At 50.2% G+C, this 23884-nt stretch overlaps 3 protein-coding genes across 3 annotated transcripts; all 3 read right to left on the reverse strand.

Moving 5' to 3' along the window:
• Positions 1–524: 524 nt before the first annotated feature.
• Positions 525–2177, reverse strand: LOC132076136 (PHD finger protein 7-like). The gene is given in 7 exon segments (XM_059477067.1): positions 525–761; positions 764–956; positions 1098–1211; positions 1418–1684; positions 1918–2054; positions 2056–2147; positions 2150–2177. Coding segments are annotated over 7 exon segments (1068 nt in total).
• Positions 2178–4823: 2646 nt separating this feature from the next.
• Positions 4824–6476, reverse strand: LOC132076137 (PHD finger protein 7-like). The gene is given in 7 exon segments (XM_059477069.1): positions 4824–5060; positions 5063–5255; positions 5397–5510; positions 5717–5983; positions 6217–6353; positions 6355–6446; positions 6449–6476. Coding segments are annotated over 7 exon segments (1068 nt in total).
• A 2646-nt stretch (positions 6477–9122) lies between these two features.
• Positions 9123–10771, reverse strand: LOC132076138 (PHD finger protein 7-like). The gene is given in 8 exon segments (XM_059477070.1): positions 9123–9298; positions 9301–9355; positions 9358–9550; positions 9692–9805; positions 10012–10278; positions 10512–10648; positions 10650–10741; positions 10744–10771. Coding segments are annotated over 8 exon segments (1062 nt in total).
• Positions 10772–23884: the final 13113 nt, after the last annotated feature.

Raw genomic sequence — 23884 nt, forward strand, 5'->3', positions numbered from 1 at the left:
GCTGACATTTGGTGCTGCTGTGTACTTGTGGCCGGCTGTAGGGCTTTTTTGCCCGCCGTTGTTGCTGCCAGACGTGTCTCATGCGGATTGGCCCAGGCTGGGAGCGGTTGTCCGTCGTGGATCCGTGGAAGATCCATGGAGGCCTGTATGGACGTTGTGGCCGTGGTGCTGGACTGTTGGCAGCCAAAGTGCCCTCAGACAGCCCCGGCAGTGGCTGTGTGGAAGTGCTGGGGCTGCTTTCATCAGCACTCTGGGCTGGCCCAGTGTCAATCCTGCGGCGTTTTGCGGGTGGGCCGTATGATACCGCTGAGGCACTGTCTTTCTTCGGATAGCCACGTTTGAAGGCACACCGAGGGCAAGAGGAAGAGCTGGTGGTCTTGGCAGGACACTTGCCCTGGGAGAGCTGTGATGCTGCCTGGCTGGAAGTGCTGGGTTTGCAGGTGTCAGCACTGTGGGCTGGCCCATCCTGGATCGTGCAGGGTTCTGCAGGAGGGCTATGCGTTGCCCCTGACTGTATTTGTTCCTCAGTGTCGCCATGTTTTAAGGCCTGCTGAGGGCTGATGGAGCAGCTGCTCTTGAGGAGCACCGTGTCCTGGGACAGTGTCAGCAGTTCTGGGCTCGAGGTTTTGGTGTCCACAAGGTCTGATTTGCCAGTGGAACCTGCAAAGAGGGGCAGGCAGAAGGAAGGTTGTAAGGACAGTCCCCAGGCTGCAGGCAGGAGAGGCCGCTGTGGTATCCAGTGCCCTCCTGGAGCCAAGCTGTGTGCTGAGGGCCCTGGTGCCAGGCCCATCGTGGTCCCTATGTGGATTGCATAGTGCTGAATGCTTTGTTGCCTACCAGTGTCGGTGGCAGCACAGGTGCTGCACTCCCAGGAGCAGGTGCTGTTCCCCAAAGAGGAGCAGAGTCGGTGGATGCCCTCAGCAGCGCAGGAGCTGCAGAGCCGCAGTTGCCAGGGTCTGGTGGAGCAAGGAGGTGGTGAGGACAAAGTGTCAGAGCAGGGAGTGCCTGGCAGAGCCCTTGTGCGTAATTGTACATCCCTGTGGCTGTGGGGAGACAGATCCCCCTCAGCTGGCTGCATTGCTGCTTTGGCAGCTTACCCGTGTGCCTCCGTGTGCTCCCTGCCACCTGGACAAAGGCACGTTGTGGCATCGCAGCGGCCATGCCTCTGATCTGAGGGTCCGACCTCTGGGTCACTCTGCCACGATGGGGGTCTGCCAGAGAAGGAAGGGAAAGAGTTGGGCCCACATCAGGCAGATGCCCGCAGTCACTGCTCCTTTGCCTGTGCCATTTCCAGGGACTGATTGGAGCTGAGGGCAAGAGGGACAGGCCAGAGGGTGGGCAGGCCTGGCAGGGCAGTCCCTAGGCGGGCACTGTGCTTGTGCCTGGTGCCTTGTGAGGTGGGAGGAGAAAAGCCAACCTCTTAGAGAGTCGGATCCCCATGGTGAGCATTTCCGTCATGAACGGCTCTTGTTTGAGGCACCGCGGGCATCGGAAGTCAATGCCAGCGTGCAGAGCCAGTCTCTGGATGCAGTGCCGGTGGAAGCGGGCGTCTTGGCACGCGGGACACGCCATGGTTTTGTAGGAGATGTTGTCTTCCACCGTGTCCAGGCAGATGGTGCAGGTGTTGTCCTGGCTTGGACGTGGCCGCAGTGCCTGCTGTGGGCGGTGCTCCCAGCAGAAGGACCTGTGAGGAAGATGGGGGAGATGAGTGAGGGAAGGGTGAAGTGCAGAGTCCTTGGGCCGTGCTGGCAGTGTGGGTGCAGGAGGTGTGAGGGAGCCCCAGCCCCTGTGTGGGTTCTGTCGCTGTGTGTGGCACGTTGCTGGCAACCATGGGTTCCCGCCTTATGCATTCACTCAGATGTAAAGGGCTTGGAGAGAAAAGCAGGCGTTCCGAGGGTGAGGGTGGGCAGCCCTTACCTGTAGGCCCCGAAGTACTGGGTGACACATTGTCCGTCTGGGGCACAGGGCAGGTGGAAGGTGCGGTCGCAGCCTGTCTGGCAGCAGGTGATGGTGGCCCCCATCTTGCAGCAGATGAAGCAGGTCTGGAAAGAGCAGAGCCAGCCCCGTGAATGTCAGGACTGGAGATTTGTGGTCTCTTTGCATTTCCAGACAGTGAGTGGGATGTGGGCAGAGCCAGCTCAGAGCCCCAGAGCCACGTGCACCCGAGGCCCCTGCATGTGCCAGGCCTGGGGCTTCTTTGCTGGGGAGCAGGAGGAGCTGGCGAAGCCTCTCCTGGTGCAAAGCTGCCTGCTCCTGCTGCCAGGTCATCCCCACCTTGTTGGCTGCTTCCCTGATGATGCGCCTGGTGTCCCCAACGAGAAAGTGTCCAGTGTCCTCGCGTGGGTAAAGCCCAGTGGCGAGGATCTGCAAGGCAGGGAAGGCCGGGAGCTTGTTAGGTCAGGGAGGCAGGGCCCTTGTGGGCTGAAAGCTGGAGGGAGCCCCAAGAGAATTCACCTGGCAGTAGGTGTGGACACAGAGCTTGAACTTCATTCTCTTGTCCCCACAGATGTCGTTGTCCTGGGTGTGGTGGCACAGCATGCAGGCTGCAGAGACAGAGCAAGTGCCCCAGGCATGAGCAGGACTGTGGGGCTGGGCAAGTGTCCATGCAGGATCAGCCCCAGGGCCCTGCAGGGTCTGTGCTGTGCTGGCTGAAGGGCAGAGCAGGTCAGGCGTGGCTGCCTCAGCAAGTGCCCAGAGCTCAGCCCAGTGTGGGAGCTCCTGCCTGGGCCTGGCATGGTTGTTGGCTCCTCACTGAGTTCCTTGCAAGGCCGTGTGCCAGTGCCAGGAAGCTGTGGGGAGGGAGGCTTCTGCTGTCACCTTTTTCCTTGGGGACAGTTTCTGGCCGTGCCCTCTTGGATCCTGAGGAGGTTGATGGTGAGCGGCTGGAGCGTCTCTTGCGCTGCCCTGCTGGCATTTCTCCTCTTCACACTGTGCACTAATCCTAAGTCAGGGGAGAGATGTGTGTGAGCTGTGTCAGAGGCAGCAGAAGCCTCTGACTTACCCCGATGCCTGAGCAGCCTCAGGCAAGCTCCTTCTCCACGAGCTCTCCTCGACTCTGAGGGTGGTGTTGATGTGCAGGCGTTTTTTGTGCCTTTGGCCCCGGTGATGATGTCACTGGGGCCACTGTGACATGGGCAGCACTGATATGTGGTGATGGGCGATGGTGGTGCCATGCCCATCGCAAGTGGTGATGTTGCAGTAGTGGCTTCTTTGGAGGGGATGGGATTAACTTCTGCTGGGAGTAAAATTTGTATTTGTGACCAAATGAATGTGGGTGAGCCAGGGCTGTGCGAGGCATGGCTGAGCAGGGGTGGTGCAGCCTGTCGTGCTGCTGAGCCCCAGCTCTCCAGGGAGCAGGCTGGTGGCAACATCTGCTGGCAGGGGACACAGGTGGGCCAGCAGATCCCCGGCTGGCAGGGAGAGGCCAGAGCTGAGACCAAGTCTGCTGGGTGCGGGATGGTTCCCCCGGCAAGGGAACTCCTGTGTGGGTGCGGGCAGGTCACTCCTTGGTGGGTCCTGGAGGAGCGGCTCCTCGCCGTCCACTGTGAGCACAGTCGTGGATGGATATGGATGGTGCGACCGGGGTGAAGGAGGACCCGAGGCACTGGGGCAAACCCAACTGAGTTTATCTGGGGGAAGCCCGAGGGTCCAAGGAGGGAGGGAATCGGGACTACAAGAGCAGTTGAAGTGAGCCGGTGTCAGGGCTGAGCTGGTGGCCCGAAGCGGGATGGCAGGGGGTTTATAAAGGGGAAAGTGTAGGCAGGGTCGAGGTACAAATCAAGCAGTGGGGAGAGGGCTCAGAGGAGAGGACAATGTTGGGTGATGGGGGGCACACCTCTGAGGATTTGGGGAGAGGGTGGTGTGGTTACAGAGTCTGGTGGGGGAGCGAGGAAGAGGGAATATTCCAGAAGGGAGGGAATGGACTAGAGGTGATTGATGTTCATACAGTAGAATCCTCCCAGGGCTCCTCTGCCCCATCTTCCCTTTCCCCTCCTCCCACAGGAATGTGCTGCCAACCCTGGGGATGTAGATCCGTGTTCATTACAGTGAGAGAAGCTTGGAGGAAGTTTGAAGAAAATGACTGGGAAATACATATGAGTTCTCTTAGTGTAAAAAAAACTTTATTTTTTGTGTATGTCTATTTATCTATGTATTTATGTATCTATAATCTGTCTATCTGTCTTATCTATCTATCTATCTTTGTAACTATCTATCTAACTATCTATTTAACTATCTATATCTATTTATCTTATGTGTTTATGTTTCTTTGATGGGTAAGGGTGATGGGGGTGTAGACAGGCTGACATTTGGTGCTGCTGTGTATTTGTGGCCGGCTGTAGGGCTTTTTTGCCCGCCGTTGTTGCTGCCAGACGTGTCTCATGCGGATTGGCCCAGGCTGGGAGCGGTTGTCCGTCGTGGATCCGTGGAAGATCCATGGAGGCCTGTATGGACGTTGTGGCCGTGGTGCTGGACTGTTGGCAGCCAAAGTGCCCTCAGACAGCCCCGGCAGTGGCTGTGTGGAAGTGCTGGGGCTGCTTTCATCAGCACTCTGGGCTGGCCCAGTGTCAATCCTGCGGCGTTTTGCGGGTGGGCCGTATGATACCGCTGAGGCACTGTCTTTCTTTGGATAGCCACGTTTGAAGGCACACCGAGGGCAAGAGGAAGAGCTGGTGGTCTTGGCAGGACACTTGCCCTGGGAGAGCTGTGATGCTGCCTGGCTGGAAGTGCTGGGTTTGCAGGTGTCAGCACTGTGGGCTGGCCCATCCTGGATCGTGCAGGGTTCTGCAGGAGGGCTGTGCGTTGCCCCTGACTGTATTTGTTCCTCAGTGTCGCCATGTTTTAAGGCCTGCTGAGGGCTGATGGAGCAGCTGCTCTTGAGGAGCACCGTGTCCTGGGACAGTGTCAGCAGTTCTGTGCTCGAGGTTTTGGTGTCCACAAGGTCTGATTTGCCAGTGGAACCTGCAAAGAGGGGCAGGCAGAAGGAAGGTTGTAAGGACAGTCCCCAGGCTGCAGGCAGGAGAGGCCGCTGTGGTATCCAGTGCCCTCCTGGAGCCAAGCTGTGTGCTGAGGGCCCTGGTGCCAGGCCCATCGTGGTCCCTGTGTGGATTGCATAGTGCTGAATGCTTTGTTGCCTACCAGTGTCGGTGGCAGCACAGGTGCTGCACTCCCAGGAGCAGGTGCTGTTCCCCAAAGAGGAGCAGAGTCGGTGGATGCCCTCAGCAGCGCAGGAGCTGCAGAGCCGCAGTTGCCAGGGTCTGGTGGAGCAAGGAGGTGGTGAGGACAAAGTGTCAGAGCAGGGAGTGCCTGGCAGAGCCCTTGTGCGTAATTGTACATCCCTGTGGCTGTGGGGAGACAGATCCCCCTCAGCTGGCTGCATTGCTGCTTTGGCAGCTTACCCGTGTGCCTCCGTGTGCTCCCTGCCACCTGGACAAAGGCACGTTGTGGCATCGCAGCGGCCATGCCTCTGATCTGAGGGTCCGACCTCTGGGTCACTCTGCCACGATGGGGGTCTGCCAGAGAAGGAAGGGAAAGAGTTGGGCCCACATCAGGCAGATGCCCGCAGTCACTGCTCCTTTGCCTGTGCCATTTCCAGGGACTGGTTGGAGCTGAGGGCAAGAGGGACAGGCCAGAGGGTGGGCAGGCCTGGCAGGGCAGTCCCTAGGCGGGCACTGTGCTTGTGCCTGGTGCCTTGTGAGGTGGGAGGAGAAAAGCCAACCTCTTAGAGAGTCGGATCCCCATGGTGAGCATTTCCGTCATGAACGGCTCTTGTTTGAGGCACCGCGGGCATCGGAAGTCAATGCCAGCGTGCAGAGCCAGTCTCTGGATGCAGTGCCGGTGGAAGCGGGCGTCTTGGCACGCGGGACACGCCATGGTTTTGTAGGAGATGTTGTCTTCCACCGTGTCCAGGCAGATGGTGCAGGTGTTGTCCTGGCTTGGACGTGGCCGCAGTGCCTGCTGTGGGCGGTGCTCCCAGCAGAAGGACCTGTGAGGAAGATGGGGGAGATGAGTGAGGGAAGGGTGAAGTGCAGAGTCCTTGGGCCATGCTGGCAGTGTGGGTGCAGGAGGTGTGAGGGAGCCCCAGCCCCTGTGTGGGCTCTGTCGCTGTGTGTGGCACGTTGCTGGCAACCATGGGTTCCCGCCTTATGCATTCACTCAGATGTAAAGGGCTTGGAGAGAAAAGCAGGGGTTCCGAGGGTGAGGGTGGGCAGCCCTTACCTGTAGGCCCCGAAGTACTGGGTGACACATTGTCCGTCTGGGGCACAGGGCAGGTGGAAGGTGCGGTCGCAGCCCGTCTGGCAGCAGGTGATGGTGGCCCCCATCTTGCAGCAGATGAAGCAGGTCTGGAAAGAGCAGAGCCAGCCCCGTGAATGTCAGGACTGGAGATTTGTGGTCTCTTTGCATTTCCAGACAGTGAGTGGGATGTGGGCAGAGCCAGCTCAGAGCCCCAGAGCCACGTGCACCCGAGGCCCCTGCATGTGCCAGGCCTGGGGCTTCTTTGCTGGGGAGCAGGAGGAGCTGGCGAAGCCTCTCCTGGTGCAAAGCTGCCTGCTCCTGCTGCCAGGTCATCCCCACCTTGTTGGCTGCTTCCCTGATGATGCGCCTGGTGTCCCCAACGAGAAAGTGTCCAGTGTCCTCGCGTGGGTAGAGCCCAGTGGCGAGGATCTGCAAGGCAGGGAAGGCCGGGAGCTTGTTAGGTCAGGGAGGCAGGGCCCTTGTGGGCTGAAAGCTGGAGGGAGCCCCAAGAGAATTCACCTGGCAGTAGGTGTGGACACAGAGCTTGAACTTCATTCTCTTGTCCCCACAGATGTCGTTGTCCTGGGTGTGGTGGCACAGCATGCAGGCTGCAGAGACAGAGCAAGTGCCCCAGGCATGAGCAGGTCTGTGGGGCTGGGCAAGTGTCCATGCAGGATCAGCCCCAGGGCCCTGCAGGGTCTGTGCTGTGCTGGCTGAAGGGCAGAGCAGGTCAGGCGTGGCTGCCTCAGCAAGTGCCCAGAGCTCAGCCCAGTGTGGGAGCTCCTGCCTGGACCTGGCATGGTTGTTGGCTCCTCACTGAGTTCCTTGCAAGGCCGTGTGCCAGTGCCAGGAAGCTGTGGGGAGGGAGGCTTCTGCTGTCACCTTTTTCCTTGGGGACAGTTTCTGGCCGTGCCCTCTTGGATCCTGAGGAGGTTGATGGTGAGCGGCTGGAGCGTCTCTTGCGCTGCCCTGCTGGCATTTCTCCTCTTCACACTGTGCACTAATCCTAAGTCAGGGGAGAGATGTCTGTGAGCTGTGTCAGAGGCAGCAGAAGCCTCTGACTTACCCTGGTGCCTGAGCAGCCTCAGGCAAGCTCCTTCTCCACGAGCTCTCCTCGACTCTGAGGGTGGTGTTGTTGTGCAGGCGTTTTTTGTGCCTTTGGCCCCGGTGATGATGTCACTGGGGCCACTGTGACATGGGCAGCACTGATATGTGGTGATGGGCGATGGTGGTGCCATGCCCATCGCAAGTGGTGATGTTGCAGTAGTGGCTTCTTTGGAGGGGATGGGATTAACTTCTGCTGGGAGTAAAATTTGTATTTGTGACCAAATGAATGTGGGTGAGCCAGGGCTGTGCGAGGCATGGCTGAGCAGGGGTGGTGCAGCCTGTCGTGCTGCTGAGCCCCAGCTCTCCAGGGAGCAGGCTGGTGGCAACATCTGCTGGCAGGGGACACAGGTGGGCCAGCAGATCCCCGGCTGGCAGGGAGAGGCCAGAGCTGAGACCAAGTCTGCTGGGTGCGGGATGGTTCCCCCGGCAAGGGAACTCCTGTGTGGGTGCGGGCAGGTCACTCCTTGGTGGGTGCTGGAGGAGCGGCTCCTCGCCGTCCACCGTGAGCACAGTCGTGGATGGATATGGATGGCGCGACCGGGGTGAAGGAGGACCCGAGGCACTGGGGCAAACCCAACTGAGTTTATCTGGGGGAAGCCCGAGGGTCCAAGGAGGGAGGGAATCGGGACTACAAGAGCAGTTGAAGTGAGCCGGTGTCAGGGGTGAGCTGGTGGCCCGAAGCGGGATGGCAGGGGGTTTATAAAGGGGAAAGTGTAGGCAGGGTCGAGGTACAAATCAAGCAGTGGGGAGAGGGCTCAGAGGAGAGGACAATGTTGGGTGATGGGGGGCACACCTCTGAGGATTTGGGGAGAGGGTGATGTGGTTACAGAGTCTGGTGGGGGAGCGAGGAAGAGGGAATATTCCAGAAGGGAGGGAGTGGACTAGAGGTGATTGATGTTCATACAGTAGAATCCTCCCAGGGCGCCTCTGCCCCATCTTCCCTTTCCCCTCCTCCCACAGGAATGTGCTGCCAACCCTGGGGACGTAGATCCGTGTTCATTACAGTGAGAGAAGCTTGGAGGAAGTTTGAAGAAAATGACTGGGAAATACATATGAGTTCTCTTAGTGTAAAAAAAACTTTATTTTTTGTGTATGTCTATTTATCTATGTATTTATGTATCTATAATCTGTCTATCTGTCTTATCTATCTATCTATCTTTGTAACTATCTATCTAACTATCTATTTAACTATCTATATCTATTTATCTTATGTGTTTATGTTTCTTTGATGGGTAAGGGTGATGGGGGTGTAGACAGGCTGACATTTGGTGCTGCTGTGTATTTGTGGCCGGCTGTAGGGCTTTTTTGCCCGCCGTTGTTGCTGCCAGACGTGTCTCATGCGGATTGGCCCAGGCTGGGAGCGGTTGTCCGTCGTGGATCCGTGGAAGATCCATGGAGGCCTGTATGGACGTTGTGGCCGTGGTGCTGGACTGTTGGCAGCCAAAGTGCCCTCAGACAGCCCCGGCAGTGGCTGTGTGGAAGTGCTGGGGCTGCTTTCATCAGCACTCTGGGCTGGCCCAGTGTCAATCCTGCGGCGTTTTGCGGGTGGGCCGTATGATACCGCTGAGGCACTGTCTTTCTTTGGATAGCCACGTTTGAAGGCACACCGAGGGCAAGAGGAGGAGCTGGTGGTCTTGGCAGGACACTTGCCCTGGGAGAGCTGTGATGCTGCCTGGCTGGAAGTGCTGGGTTTGCAGGTGTCAGCACTGTGGGCTGGCCCATCCTGGATCGTGCAGGGTTCTGCAGGAGGGCTGTGCGTTGCCCCTGACTGTATTTGTTCCTCAGTGTCGCCATGTTTTAAGGCCTGCTGAGGGCTGATGGAGCAGCTGCTCTTGAGGAGCACCGTGTCCTGGGACAGTGTCAGCAGTTCTGGGCTCGAGGTTTTGGTGTCCACAAGGTCTGATTTGCCAGTGGAACCTGCAAAGAGGGGCAGAAGGAAGGTTGTAAGGACAGTCCCCAGGCTGCAGGCAGGAGAGGCCGCTGTGGTATCCAGTGCCCTCCTGGAGCCAAGCTGTGTGCTGAGGGCCCTGGTGCCAGGCCCATCGTGGTCCCTGTGTGGATTGCATAGTGCTGAATGCTTTGTTGCCTACCAGTGTCGGTGGCAGCACAGGTGCTGCACTCCCAGGAGCAGGTGCTGTTCCCCAAAGAGGAGCAGAGTCGGTGGATGCCCTCAGCAGCGCAGGAGCTGCAGAGCCGCAGTTGCCAGGGTCTGGTGGAGCAAGGAGGTGGTGAGGACAAAGTGTCAGAGCAGGGAGTGCCTGGCAGTGCCCTTGTGCGTAATTGTACATCCCTGTGGCTGTGGGGAGACAGATCCCCCTCAGCTGGCTGCATTGCTGCTTTGGCAGCTTACCCGTGTGCCTCCGTGTGCTCCCTGCCACCTGGACAAAGGCACGTTGTGGCATCGCAGCGGCCATGCCTCTGATCTGAGGGTCCGACCTCTGGGTCACTCTGCCATGATGGGGGTCTGCCAGAGAAGGAAGGGAAAGACTTGGGCCCACATCAGGCAGATGCCCGCAGTCACTGCTCCTTTGCCTGTGCCATTTCCAGGGACTGGTTGGAGCTGAGGGCAAGAGGGACAGGCCAGAGGGTGGGCAGGCCTGGCAGGGCAGTCCCTAGGCGGGCACTGTGCTTGTGCCTGGTGCCTTGTGAGGTGGGAGGAGAAAAGCCAACCTCTTAGAGAGTCGGATCCCCATGGTGAGCATTTCCGTCATGAACGGCTCTTGTTTGAGGCACCGCGGGCATCGGAAGTCAATGCCAGCGTGCAGAGCCAGTCTCTGGATGCAGTGCCGGTGGAAGCGGGCGTCTTGGCACGCGGGACACGCCATGGTTTTGTAGGAGATGTTGTCTTCCACCGTGTCCAGGCAGATGGTGCAGGTGTTGTCCTGGCTTGGACGTGGCCGCAGTGCCTGCTGTGGGCGGTGCTCCCAGCAGAAGGACCTGTGAGGAAGATGGGGGAGATGAGTGAGGGAAGGGTGAAGTGCAGAGTCCTTGGGCCGTGCTGGCAGTGTGGGTGCAGGAGGTGTGAGGGAGCCCCAGCCCCTGTGTGGGTTCTGTCGCTGTGTGTGGCACGTTGCTGGCAACCATGGGTTCCCGCCTTATGCATTCACTCAGATGTAAAGGGCTTGGAGAGAAAAGCAGGGGTTCCGAGGGTGAGGGTGGGCAGCCCTTACCTGTAGGCCCCGAAGTACTGGGTGACACATTGTCCGTCTGGGGCACAGGGCAGGTGGAAGGTGCGGTCGCAGCCCGTCTGGCAGCAGGTGATGGTGGCCCCCATCTTGCAGCAGATGAAGCAGGTCTGGAAAGAGCAGAGCCAGCCCCGTGAATGTCAGGACTGGAGATTTGTGGTCTCTTTGCATCTCCAGACAGTGAGTGGGATGTGGGCAGAGCCAGCTCAGAGCCCCAGAGCCACGTGCACCCGAGGCCCCTGCATGTGCCAGGCCTGGGGCTTCTTTGCTGGGGAGCAGGAGGAGCTGGCGAAGCCTCTCCTGGTGCAAAGCTGCCTGCTCCTGCTGCCAGGTCATCCCCACCTTGTTGGCTGCTTCCCTGATGATGCGCCTGGTGTCCCCAACGAGAAAGTGTCCAGTGTCCTCGCGTGGGTAAAGCCCAGTGGCGAGGATCTGCAAGGCAGGGAAGGCCGGGAGCTTGTTAGGTCAGGGAGGCAGGGCCCTTGTGGGCTGAAAGCTGGAGGGAGCCCCAAGAGAATTCACCTGGCAGTAGGTGTGGACACAGAGCTTGAACTTCATTCTCTTGTCCCCACAGATGTCGTTGTCCTGGGTGTGGTGGCACAGCATGCAGGCTGCAGAGACAGAGCAAGTGCCCCAGGCATGAGCAGGTCTGTGGGGCTGGGCAAGTGTCCATGCAGGATCAGCCCCAGGGCCCTGCAGGGTCTGTGCTGTGCTGGCTGAAGGGCAGAGCAGGTCAGGCGTGGCTGCCCCATCTCGTGCCCATGTCACCCCCCAGTGTGGGAGCTCCTGCCTGGGCCTGGCATGGTTCTTGGCTCCTCACTGACTACCCCAATATGCCCTGAGGCAGTGCCAGGAAGCTGTGGGGTGGGAGGCTTCTGCTCTTACGTTTTTCGTTGGGGAGAGTTTCTGGCCGTGCCCTCTTGGATCTAGGAGAGTTTGATGGCGAGCGGCTGGAGCGTCTCTTGCACTGCCCTGCTGGCATTTCTCCTCCTGAGTGTTGTCTTCCAAGCCTGAGTGAAGAGAGAGATGCTTTTTAGCTGTGTCAGAGACAGCAGAAGCCTCTGGCTTACCCCGATGCCTGAGCAGCCTCAGGCAAGCTCCTTCTTCGCAGTCTCTCTTCGACTCTGAGAGTGGTGTTGATGTGCAGGTGTTTTTTGTGCCTTTGGCCCCGGTGATGATGTCACTGGGGCCACTGTGACATGGGCAGCACTGATATGTGGTGATGGGCGATGGTGGTGCCATGCCCATCGCAAGTGGTGATGTTGCAGTAGTGGCTTCTTTGGAGGGGATGGGATTAACTTCTGCTGGGAGTAAATTTTGTATTTACTTGGGCAGCTGGGATGTAATTCCCAATTGTGTGACCAAATGAATGTGGGTGAGCCAGGGCTTTGTGAGGCATGGCTGAGCAGGGGTGGTGCAGCCTGTCGTGCTGCTGAGCCCCAGCTCTCCAGGGAGCAGGCTGGTGGCAACATCTGCTGGCAGGGGACACAGGTGAGACTGCTGATCTGCGGATCCCAGCCCACTGCTGACACCAAGTCTTCTGGGCGCACAAGTCCAACTTTGTGCTGCTACTCCCCTTGTTGCAACTCCTGTGGCAGCTGGTTGTGAGCCAGAGTGGCCTTTTCATCACCTGTAGGATTTGTTGTGATTTGTTATGTTGATTATGATATGTCATGCCACAAGTCTTTGTCCTGTCATCTCCTCTGCCTACTCTCATATCCAAGCAAGTTTCAGATCAGGATGTGTTCAATGTCCCATCAGAATTCTCATCTCCACGGACATAAAAACCTTCCCAGTCCTGGTGTCTGCTCCTGCCCTGTCAGGCGCTCAGCTCCGACCCACAGCAGTCTCAGGCCATGGTGTGTGTGTGGGGAATTTCATCTGGAATGCTGATGTGTGGAAAAGGATCTGGGGGTGGTGGTTGATAGCACCTGAATGTGAGGTGGCATGTGCCCTTGTGGCCAAGCAGGCCATTGGCAGCTGGCCCTGTAGCAGCACTGGTGTGGGCAGCAGGAGCAGGAAAGTTCTCAGCCCCCTCTGCTTGGGCTGCTGAGGCACCTTGAATTCCCGAGTTGGTTTTGAGCCCCTTACAGTAAGAAAGACATTGAGGTCCTTCTGCATGGACAGAGAATGGAATGGAGCTGGTGTAGGATCTGGAGCAGACATTTGATGATGAGCAGCTGAGGGGGATATCGGCCTCAGCCTCAAAAAACGGAGGCTTGGAGGGGATCTTGCTGTTGGACAGTTGCTTGGAACTACGTTGGAGCCATTTGGTGTTTGTGTCTTGTCTTAGTGAACAGGTTTGTGTATTTATGAAACAAACAGGAAATGTACGAGGTTAGTACTGAGATGCTAAAATATAGCACAGTGTTTTGAATAAATAAGAAGCAGATGAGAATAAAATTCAAGTCTCAGTGGTGGTCACTACCAAAGGTTAGTTTGTTGATAAGTGATCTTGTATTTATTAGTATCAGTCAAGAACTTTGTTAAGGCACGCTGAATTTGGAGACTTACGAAGAGTTTTCATACTCTTGGAGGTCAACTCTTGCCCTTGCCTGTGTACTCAGGCTTTCATACGATTTTATCTCATGGGACTGCACATGTGGAACTTGGTATCATTGTCCCAGCAGTCCCAGGAGACCTGAAGGAGGTGGCTTTGTTCCCTCTTTGGGCAGCTGGGATGTGCAGGGGGAGCTGCATCTGTATGCCCAGATGGCACCCATATCCTGGCCACAGCTTCTGTGAGAAAAGAGATTTATTCACATGAAGTGGTAATACCATCATACACACCTGATGTGAGAGACATGCGCAGAAACCGTCAAACAGCTTCTTTATTCCATTCCTCACCCCACTCCTCTTTCACGTGGAACTAGAGAAATCCAAACTGTGTGTTTCTTGCATATTGGTTTTCTTAGTACCACTTAAAAAGTATAGTTCAACACCTAATATTCTTTAAATAAAGTATATCAACAAAAACTACGACTAACTTACAGTCTGACAAATCATAGTAAAACAATATTAAATATACTAAATACTAACTCAAATATCTGTAATTTCTGATATATTTCAACCAAATAATTAAAATCTAATAGCACCCATAAACACTTTCACAAAGATTTTAAAAAATCACACTGTATTTACAAAATAAATTCATAATTATTATTATAAATCATAAAAGAAAAATAACAATCATCCATCCCTTCATAATACAAAAACTCACCACAATATGGAAAGCAGACATACTATCCAATATTTGCATGGGAATGGGGATAAGCTTTCCTCCTTTGCTATATAATCTCATTTTCCCCTCAAATCCTGAATTCCTGACGTGTTTACTGCTGCTGACCTATTTACTGGTCTGCTGAAAGTGGGGGCTTTCCCATGCAGTGGTGTGATTTATGTGCCACCTTGCAGTCATGCCTTTATAACTCTGGCAGTACACACCCAGATTTGGATGTGACCAGTTTTTTTCTTGCACAGATTAATAAAAATGTGTTTTGAGTCTGTCTGACATGGTTACATGGCTGGAAAAAAAGAAATAGTGAAGGTTGAGGAGTTGTTGGCAGGAATTGTTTTAAAATCTGCATTTCACAGATGTAATGGGCATGATTAAATAGTTTAGTCATAGGTAAAAGCAATGGGAATAGTGATCCTTCATGTTATATCCAATTACATCATTCCTCCCAATGACATTCTGTGCAATTCCCAATATTTTCCTTCAGGAAATACAGAGCATAAATAAAACATTTTGCTGTGTAGCAAATGGCAACAGCAAATTTTGTAAGAAGATGTAAGAAAGAATGTTTTTTGTAAGAAAATTTGGAGTGAATGTTGTGCTCTTCATCTGTATTTATCCTTTCTCCAGGACAACTGAACTTTCCCAGGATGTTTTTCCTTCCCTGACTCTTTCTGTGCCTCATCCATTACATTCTCTAAACCTCACTTAAAAGAAAATTTCATTCATTACAACTTCATCACCTTTAATTTATAAAAGGTCTGTCTAATTATATCCTTAAAAACCTTGGCAGAGGCACCTCAGACATTCTTGAGTTTATCTGGGAATAGTTTTGGGCGTGTTTTCCATGTCTGGGTAGCATCTAGGGACTGCTTTTACAGATGAATTAATGGCAGGTTTTTGCCTGGGCACAGCAGGGATGGTGCAGTTCTGCTTGGGAGATCCCAAAATTCTGAGTGAACATGGCTGGCATTGAATTTCCTACCTTCAGAGCCAGCAGTGCCAACTTTCTCAAGAGCAAAAGGAGCGCATTCCTGTGTGTTTGATTTCTGCTCTTCCAAAACTATGAAAGACAGAAGATGAAGGAATATCCCAGGCTTTTTTGTTATCTTAGGAAGTTGATCTCTTTGAAGCCACCTGATGACGTCATTAGGCAGTGAACTGTTTGTTGGACCTGGTTGGTGTTCCTAAACCAGGCAGAGGACATCAAAAGCAGTCCATTACACTGACTCACATTCCATTGCCTGGCACACTCCCCAGGCCAAACTTCTCCTCTTTTAAACCAAATTTATTCCAAATATGATTAGAATTGCTTGCCCTATGGAAAGTTTACCCCAACATAAGGGTTAAAGGCTTTGAAACAAACCTTTTTCTTCAGTGTAGGAAAAATGTGCCTTTTATTATAGACTTACAAAACCCAGCAGATTTTTTTTTTTCCTGAGCTAGAGGTGTGTGTAAATCACAGCATTGGGATAGGGTGGCAGGGAGGGGGTGATGGTTTCTTGGATCTCTATAGGGAAATCTGCTTTTTTTCCCACTGTCTGCTCATGCCAGCTGGTTTGTATCACCTCCAGTGTTTTGCAAGGACTATTTATTTCTACTACTTGTAAACCATTTTTCCTTCATGCAGATCTTCCCTCAAAATTACCTTTTCTCTTTTCTTTGTATACAGATTACTCAGCCCAGCATCCTCTCAGGCCTAGGATGCACTGTGACTGCACCCTCTGTTATCATTTCCCAGATCTCATGTCTCTTGGTTTCCTTTCCTGGGGGGAGCCGTATGATAAAAAATCAGTATCTGGAGTGGGGTGTTACAAATGTGTTTTAAGAAATGACCAGATGAACTCAGTGCTACCTGGTGCTAAACACTGCTCTTCCTGGATCTCACAGAATCCTTGTGTGCTGCAGCTGCCTTGGCCAAATTCTCTCTGCCTCTTACTTCCCAAAGAGACAATCTGTGCTATCCAACAGCCCCAGTCCCAGTAACCAGCTGTACCCCACCCTACCCTCAGCCAAACCCACATAACTCAGTAATGGCACACATTTATAACATTCCTGCTCAGTGCCTGGGCTTGCAGGTTCTGACTCAACACAGCAACTCCTTTCTCACCAGCTGCCTGGGAGTAGTTGGTATTTACAGACCCACAGGGCAAAAAAAGAGATTGATGTGCTCCTGTCAGCCTTGCCCTCGCTGAAGATGGGCTGCAAATGCTGCAGAGGCAGTGGTGAAGCAATCTGAAGATAGCATGTTTATGATAAATTAATTGCAATTTAAAGTTGCTTGGTTTTCCTTTATGAATCCCAAAGAAAGCAAGAGGCACTGTAGAATAACACAGGTGGTATATTGCCAGGTGAGGAAACAGAGTTAACAAAGCTTGGAGGGACTCAAATCTGGGTGAAGAAAAACCTCTGTCATGGAGCAGAGGTGAGAGATACCAAGAGTATCATTAAAAAGTAATGATTTTTGCATTGCCTGCATTGTTGTCTCTGGGAACATGAGCTTCTCCCCAGGGGGTTTGTGGAACCATGCTGAGTTTTGTTCCTTTGGGGAAGAGTTTATCTTCAGTAAATTTTGAGATTTTTGGTTAATGTACTAATGAGTATAGTGGGATTAGTGTTGGTTAATTTCTTGTGTATTTATTGTTGTGAGGTAGGATTAGGAGAAATGTAAAAGTAGGTTTAAAGCCTTACAGGGTATAAAGAAAATTTTATTAAAGAGTAACTAAGAGTAATAAAAATTAGAACAAAACTTTTAGAACATTTCTTTATAACTTTTTTCTTACTGATAATGTAAAGAAATAAAACTTAAAATTTTAGTTTAGTTTAGTTAGTTTACTACTTTTAGAATTTTTTTTTAGTTTTCTTAGGGAGAGAAGCTCTTGTTAATATCATGGAGACTTCTCTAGAAGAAAAAAAACCAGTTCTTTTGTTATTTCAGTTAATAATAAAAGCACTTTTACCCTCACCCCCAGTTTATCACCCATTCTGTTCATTATCTGAGTGCTCTGATGCTGTAGTGTCTTGGAGTCCAGTCTGTTTGGCTTCTTCTAAAGTTTCCCCAAAGCACCCAAACAACACCCCCCCATGTCAGTGCCTGTGTGTGGGCAGAGCTGGGTGATGTCTCCTGGGATCATCTCCTGCCTGAGGAAGAGGAGAGGCTTCTCTCAGCAGGCTCCCTGCACATGGCCCTGCCAGGAGTCAGCTTTCCCTCAGAGCCACAATTCCTGCTGAGCCTGGAGGGAGCAGAAGCTCAGATACACGTGATTAAGGCACTCTTAATTCAGGGGGCAGGTTCTCCCTCCCTGTAACCTCACAGCAGAGGTGAATATTGCAGTGATACTGCACATCCCATGGCTTCTGTCCTCCCTTAAAACACCTCACTGGTGGGGCACCTCTCAAAGAATAACCTTTCATTTTCCAGTAGGTATTTTCAACCAGACTAGAAATTTAATTTATTACATTCATAAACTCTTGAATAGGATTCTTGAATAGGACTCTTGAATCCCCACCCTATGACTGAGGGCAGTGTCCAAACGGTCCTGGAACTGTGGCAGCCTTGGGGCCGTGACCATTCCCTGTTCTGAAGTACAGGACACATTTTACAGTTCTGGAGGTCTGTTCAGAACCAGGATATGAAATTGGTATCCCCAGATAAGAAGCAGAAAACAGGAGGCCATGTAAGGGTTGAAAATGTTCCTGCAGTAAGGCTTTGCCCTCTCTGAGTAAAGAAGATGAATCCATTCCAGAGAACTGGTGGTGCATTTGATAAAAATCCTCATTGGCTCATTTTCATTCCTGACCTCAACAAGCAGTTGGAACATGGAATGTTGCAGCCTCCCAGAAGCTGGAACTCCACAAGTTTTTTAGCTGGCATTTTCCTCTTGATGGTTCAGCTTATGATGTTGAGTTGGATGTGAGCAGCAGCCTAGGTTTTATGAGGGTGGGTCAGGTTGAAGGCAGTGGAGTTGCACTGTGCACCTGATGGTGAGGCAGGAGCAGGCATTTATAAACAGGGATATTATCAGGAGCAGCAAAGTTGGCTGGAGAAACACATCCAAGCTCGCAAGTCCTGAGTTTTAGTACTGGAAAACATAAATTATACTGCTAAATTTTGTTTTAAAATTTTGTTTTCATGAGGAAACAAAACTGCAACCAATGACCACCCCATCTAGTCCCAGGGTGACAAAATCCTAAAAGATTTGTATCTTAAATTTTTCTAGGAATTTCTCTGCAAATGTTCATGCCTTCTCTTTCAGCCTGCCCCTAAGAGGGTGGAGAGTGCTGATACCCTTTTACAAATAGGATGTTGGAGGCACAGAGGAGCTGAACTGCTTCTTGTCACACATGAAGTCTGCTCCAGAGCATGGAGACTTGGCTTTGATTTGCAAAGCCCAGCCCTCTGCACTAACCAGGGCACAATATTTCCTTGTTCTTCTGCCTTCTGAAAGGGCCACTGAGGGTTTGGCTAAGAGCCCTTTTTAATAAATGGGGGCAAAAAGAGAAAGGAGAATGAACACTTTGGCTTATCAAGTGTTGTTTGCTGAAACTGAGCACTGGATTGTGGCTCCCAGATCAGAGGTTGGCTCTGTTGTGTGTTTGTATGTTGTCTAACACAGTGGATAATTAGTCCCAGTTGGGATACTTTGGTTGTACAAATTATGCAAATGTATTTACTACAAATAATAAAAACACTTTAGAAAATGGGCAAACTCTCTCCTGCTGTCTAAAATGGTTTTTCATTTGAGCCTCAGCATTTACAGTTAAAATTCAAATCATTCATTCCATAGGGCAGCCTTTGCCTTCAGGTTTCCTAATCATCTCCTCTGGGCAAGTAATAAAATACATTTTTCCAATTATTTCCGTTACAGTTTTTCTAGATAAAAGAAGATTTATTCCCAGTCTTGATCTATCAATTGTTGCTTGATCTCTTCAAAACCCACTCTCATTCTGCTCAGGGCTGGCACAGCTGTGTAATCAGTTGTGAACAGAATTGTTGCTCATGGGTGATGAGGCCAGGTAAAAATGTGAGCAGTCAAGAGGAGACTTAGATGTTAAAAAATGCTTGGTTTGATCTTTGCTGCCAGTGACCTGATGATGGGATCAGGTTTAGGCCAGTGACATAAGTTTTCAAAGCCCTTGTCCAAAGCCCCTCTCAAGCTCTCCTGGAGCCTCTCTGGGCACTGCAAGGGGCTCTGAGGTGTCCCTGGATCCTTTTCCAGGTGAACACTTTCCAGCCTGCCCTTGTAGCAGAGATGCTTCATCCTTTGGAGAATCTTCATGGCCTCCTCTGGTCTCTTTTACCTGGTCATTGTAAATAAAGAGAATGACCACAGCATCAAAATGATTTCCTTAAGATTTCTAGGAAACATGCAGCCAGCTAAAAAGCAGGTGAGATATTTTTTCCTCTTTCTTTTTTCCTGATTTTTTTTTTCTGACCCAGAGCTGGAGCTGTATGTCTCTAGTTTGACTGGAAAAGAAACATCATGGATAACAATCAGGGGACCAACAAATAACGTGTTATCAGGAGTAATGTTTTTATTAGTACAGGACATTGTGCCTCACAGAGTGTGGTTTATTTAGTCCAAATAATTACTGACATTCCAGTGTTCTCTTGCAGTGTCAGTAATTATTTTGACTAAATAATGCTGATGTCATTTCAAAGGACTCTTCTCTTAGCTGAATGCTTGATGGTCATGAAAGCTTTAGTGAATGCGGATCTCATTAGGAACAGTTAAAGAATATCCACAGTCAATTAATACCAAGCTTCTAATGGAAAATATTCCCACTGGAGGCTGTGACACTAAGAAGTGAATAAAAAGTAATATTAAGTAAATAATAGCAAAAAAGAACAGTTTCATTTTGAAGAGCTCCTGTACAATTAGTCACAGAAATTTCTTTAATAAGTTTCAGTATGTTCCCAGACCATCAAAGAACAACATGATACCTTTCACACTGCAATCTTCTCACAAGTTTATTTAGAACTTCCCATCTACTTTTTCTCCAGGGCCCCATATTTCCCATTTTTCCAGGAGCACTGACAGCAGCCTCTTCTAAACTCTTAACATCAAAATGACACGGATACAAATGAGGCACATCAGTCTCATGACCTCTCAGATTGGGGAGTAGAAATGCTGGAGAGCTCTTTTCTTTAAAAGCAGCAGAGTATTGTAAATGCAGGCAACCCTACGAGGGGAGAGATTGATGCATCTGACTTTATCTTATCAGAAGGCTAATTGATTACTTTATCATACTATATTATATTAAAGAATTCTATACTATACTATACTATACTATACTAAACTATACTAAAGAATACAGAAAGGATACTTACAGAATGCTAAAAAGATAATAAGGAAAACTCCTGACTCTTTCCAAAGTCCTGACACAGCTTGGCCCTGACTGGCAAAGAGTCAAAACCACTCACAGCAGAATCCCACCTGTGGGTAAACAATCTCCAAACACATTCCACATGAGCACAACACAGGAGAAGCAAATGAGATAAGAATTGTTTTTCTTTTTTCTGAGGTCTCTCAGCTGCCCAGGAGAAAAATCCTGGGTGAAGGGATCATGTTCAGAGAATGTGAATGCCACAGCAGAGCTGTGGTTGACCTGCAGAGTCCTTGAGACCCTCATATCACTACTTATGGTGAGATGGAGCTCTCCTAACACCTCAGGGAAGGATAGGAATTTGGTCCTGGCATAGCCACAAAAACCAGTGATGGCTTCACCTGCCACCCTCTCTCATTGAGATCTTCCCAGGAAAACCTGGGCAAAGCTTGGAGCAACCTGGTCTAGTGGAAGGTGTCCCTGCTCGTGGCAGAACTTGAAATGAGATGAGCTTTAAAGTCCCTTGAACTGAGACCATTTTATGACTTTCTGAATGTGCCCCCACCAAATATCTCTGCCAAAACCTAGGAGGTTTGTCCTTGTATTGTATTTCTGGGTCCTCAAAGGAAGGAATGATGAATCTGACTCCATGTTCTCAGAAAGCTAATTTATTATTTTATGATATTGTATTATATTAAGAATACTAAACTAAACTATACTAAAGAATAGATAAAACATACTTAATGAAGGCTAAAAAGATAATAATGAAAACTTGTGGCTCTTTCCAGAGTCCTGACACAGCTTGGCACTAATTGGCCAATGAGTGAAAACAATTCACATGAAACCAATGAAAGAATCACCTGTGGGTAAACAATCTCCAAACACATTCCACATGAGCAAAACACAGGAGAAGCAAATGAGAGAATATTGTTTTTCTTTTTCTCTGAGGCTTCTCAGCTTCGCAGGAGAAGAACACAAGGCAAAGGGATTTTTCCAGAAAATGTGACTGTGATATCCTTGCTGCTTTGAGCTGCTTGTTTTGGACTATGACTGGCACAGTTTAACTGCTGTGGAAATCAGACTCTCATCTCTAGTCCCTCGCACACAGAGCTTATAAGGAAGCTGTTGTTGTCACCTAAACAGAGGCCCAGTTTGCACTGAAGTCACTTTTGAAGCCAGCTCTGCTTTCTCCACACATGGCACAACGATGTTGTTTTCAATCTAAGAGGCTTCTACTACCCTTCAGGGAGAAGAGCAATAAGAAACACAGCAAAAGTCAATTCTTTCAGGGAAGACACGTGTTAGGATTTGTGTCTGCTCCCTGACAGCCTCCCTTGACATGAATGCAAAGAGCCTGCCAGGCGTGGTGGTGAATGAGGGAATGCCTTAGAGATTTAAGACTGCAAAGTACCAAAATAAAGACATAACAATTCCACAGTACACACACACCACAAAGCTCTCTCTAAGAGTTATTTCACAGCAATCTGTAGGAATCCATAAATATCCTGCTGTCACGTGTTATTTGTTATGAAAATCTACAAAGTTTCATAATAATTAAAGGATAAGTTATATATATCTGCCCAGTGATAAAGTCACTTTCACAGCTGTTTTGATGTTACATTCACTTTACTTACAAAGAAATTTTTGCTGAAATGATGGGAAAGAATGTTTTGCTGAAACAGCTGGGAAACTGCTTTTAATGTTGCCTGACTTTACATCTATTCCTAATTGACACACTAATAGAAATCCTGCTCATCCAAAATTCCCTGTGTGTTGAACAAACTACAGAGAAAGGTTGGGAGTGCTGTCTCAGGGCTCTGTCAGTGAAAACACTCTGTGCTTTAAGTTCCATAGTTCTTCCTAGTTCTCCCTGATACTTCCCTATAGGAAAAAAGTCCTTTAGGTCAGAGAATATTCTCCATTATTTGAAGAGGAGTCACTTTCCTAAGACTCAAGTATAAAACTGAAGCATCACTGAATGCCACTGCTGTGAGCCATGAAAACCCTGTCCCTTAATCAGAAACACTGAGAAAAGAAGGTAGAGCTGTCCAGAGAAGCACTCACATGACCAGAAGTTCAAGAGTGGAATAAAGTGACACTTTGATTTTGTCTGTTCAGCAGAGGTTTTCAGGCAGGAAGAGGGAGGGATGCTGAATTTCCCAATCCCTTGCAATAAGGCTTCATCCAGGCTCACTTGTGTCTTCTTTGAAGGAGAGATCTGGCAAGAAGAGCAGGGGCAGAGCAAGGCTTCAGGGCTGCCATGACATATTTGAGGAACTTCAGGTGATTTCTTGGATGTTTTGTGGAGTATAAATTAATGCATTTTAACTGAGATTGCAAAGAGAGCCATTTAAAAAAAGCCCAGAATATTGGGCTGAGGAATGCAGCCTAACATTGTAAAAACATTGAGATGCTCAGCAACTCCTGATGTTGTGTCTGCATATTCATCAGGAGGCACATTTGCCTGATCAGCAGCGATCAATAACCCATTGCCTTTGGAAAGCCAGCAGAGGACATGCAGCAGCCTTTGAGGTGATGCAGGAACATGATTTCTGTCTAAAAACCCAAATTCTGTTTCCTGGTTCTAACAGATAGCACTGACTGAGGTCTGAGGTGCTGGTGGGGCCCAGGAGCTGTGAGAGGTTCATTTCTACAAATCCTCCCCAATCCTGGTGGGTGTGGGTTGTATAAACTGATGTTTTAAGAGGGATCATTATGCTGTGTTTCAGAACAATAAGGCAGCACACTGAAGGCAATCACAGCAATGGTCCTCTGTGCTGTGCATCTCAACTCAGGGGAAGAGATTCCAAGCTCATGCATTATTCATCTGCAATAACTATCTTTTAAATTCTAAGAGGTAACAACAATCAGTGCTCATTCACCACTGCCATCACTACCCTTAACAAGGACCAGCTCTGTAATTCCACTGCACAAGAGTATTCCTGGAATCTCTCTCCTTCTCAGGCTCTTAGAAAAATGCAGTAAATGGTAAAAAAAATGGGGCTGGTTATGCATATCCTTTCCCTGGAACTTCCTCAGCATCATGACTGCTGCCAGTGGTGGAATCTGCTGAAAACTTTGTGAGCTGAAGTGCTGCAGTGAGAGAATTTTAAGTCAAAATTGTAGAAATACAAACTCCCTTCCATTTGTGATGTATGATGGACATTTCTCTGTTTTTCTTTCTGCTAGGTGCATTGTACAGGCTGGTTTCTGAGAATAAACGCAATTATGTGTGGAAATAATGGAAAATGGATTTAGGCCATGTGCTTTTGTTGCTTAGTTTAATGATTTTGAGGTACATGTCACATTGTGAAAAGCTGCATTTCATTTTTGGATTGTATTTTATCAGCTAGACCCACTACTTCTGGCACAGATATGAGTGTTACACCAAAAATGTTGTGAAAGATCAGGAGGAATTGCAGCCAGGGGCTTTGAGACATCCATTAACCCAATATCACACTGGTGAGAAGTCATTTTTTGTCTTTCCTAACTGGAATAAAGAAAATTGAGTACAACACCACTTGGAGAGTGGATAATCCTGGGTGAGGCAGCCCTGGCAGGCTGGACTCACTCTGTCGAGGTCTTGTTTTATTTGATTTTAATTTTGAATATGGATGAGACACTTTTGTTTGCAGAGCTGTTTTCTTTATGTGAGGATAAGTGAGATGCTGCTGGGATACAGCATTTCCCCCTTATGCTTTCAAATCTTTCACAAAGACTCAGACATAATCATTGTCCCCCAGTTATATAAGCAAGTGTCCCTCAGTTCATCAAGCGCAGAGAAATATTACCTGTG

This window comes from Ammospiza nelsoni, chromosome 8 (assembly GCF_027579445.1).
Source record: "Ammospiza nelsoni isolate bAmmNel1 chromosome 8, bAmmNel1.pri, whole genome shotgun sequence".
Taxonomy (NCBI): Eukaryota; Metazoa; Chordata; class Aves; order Passeriformes; family Passerellidae; genus Ammospiza; species Ammospiza nelsoni.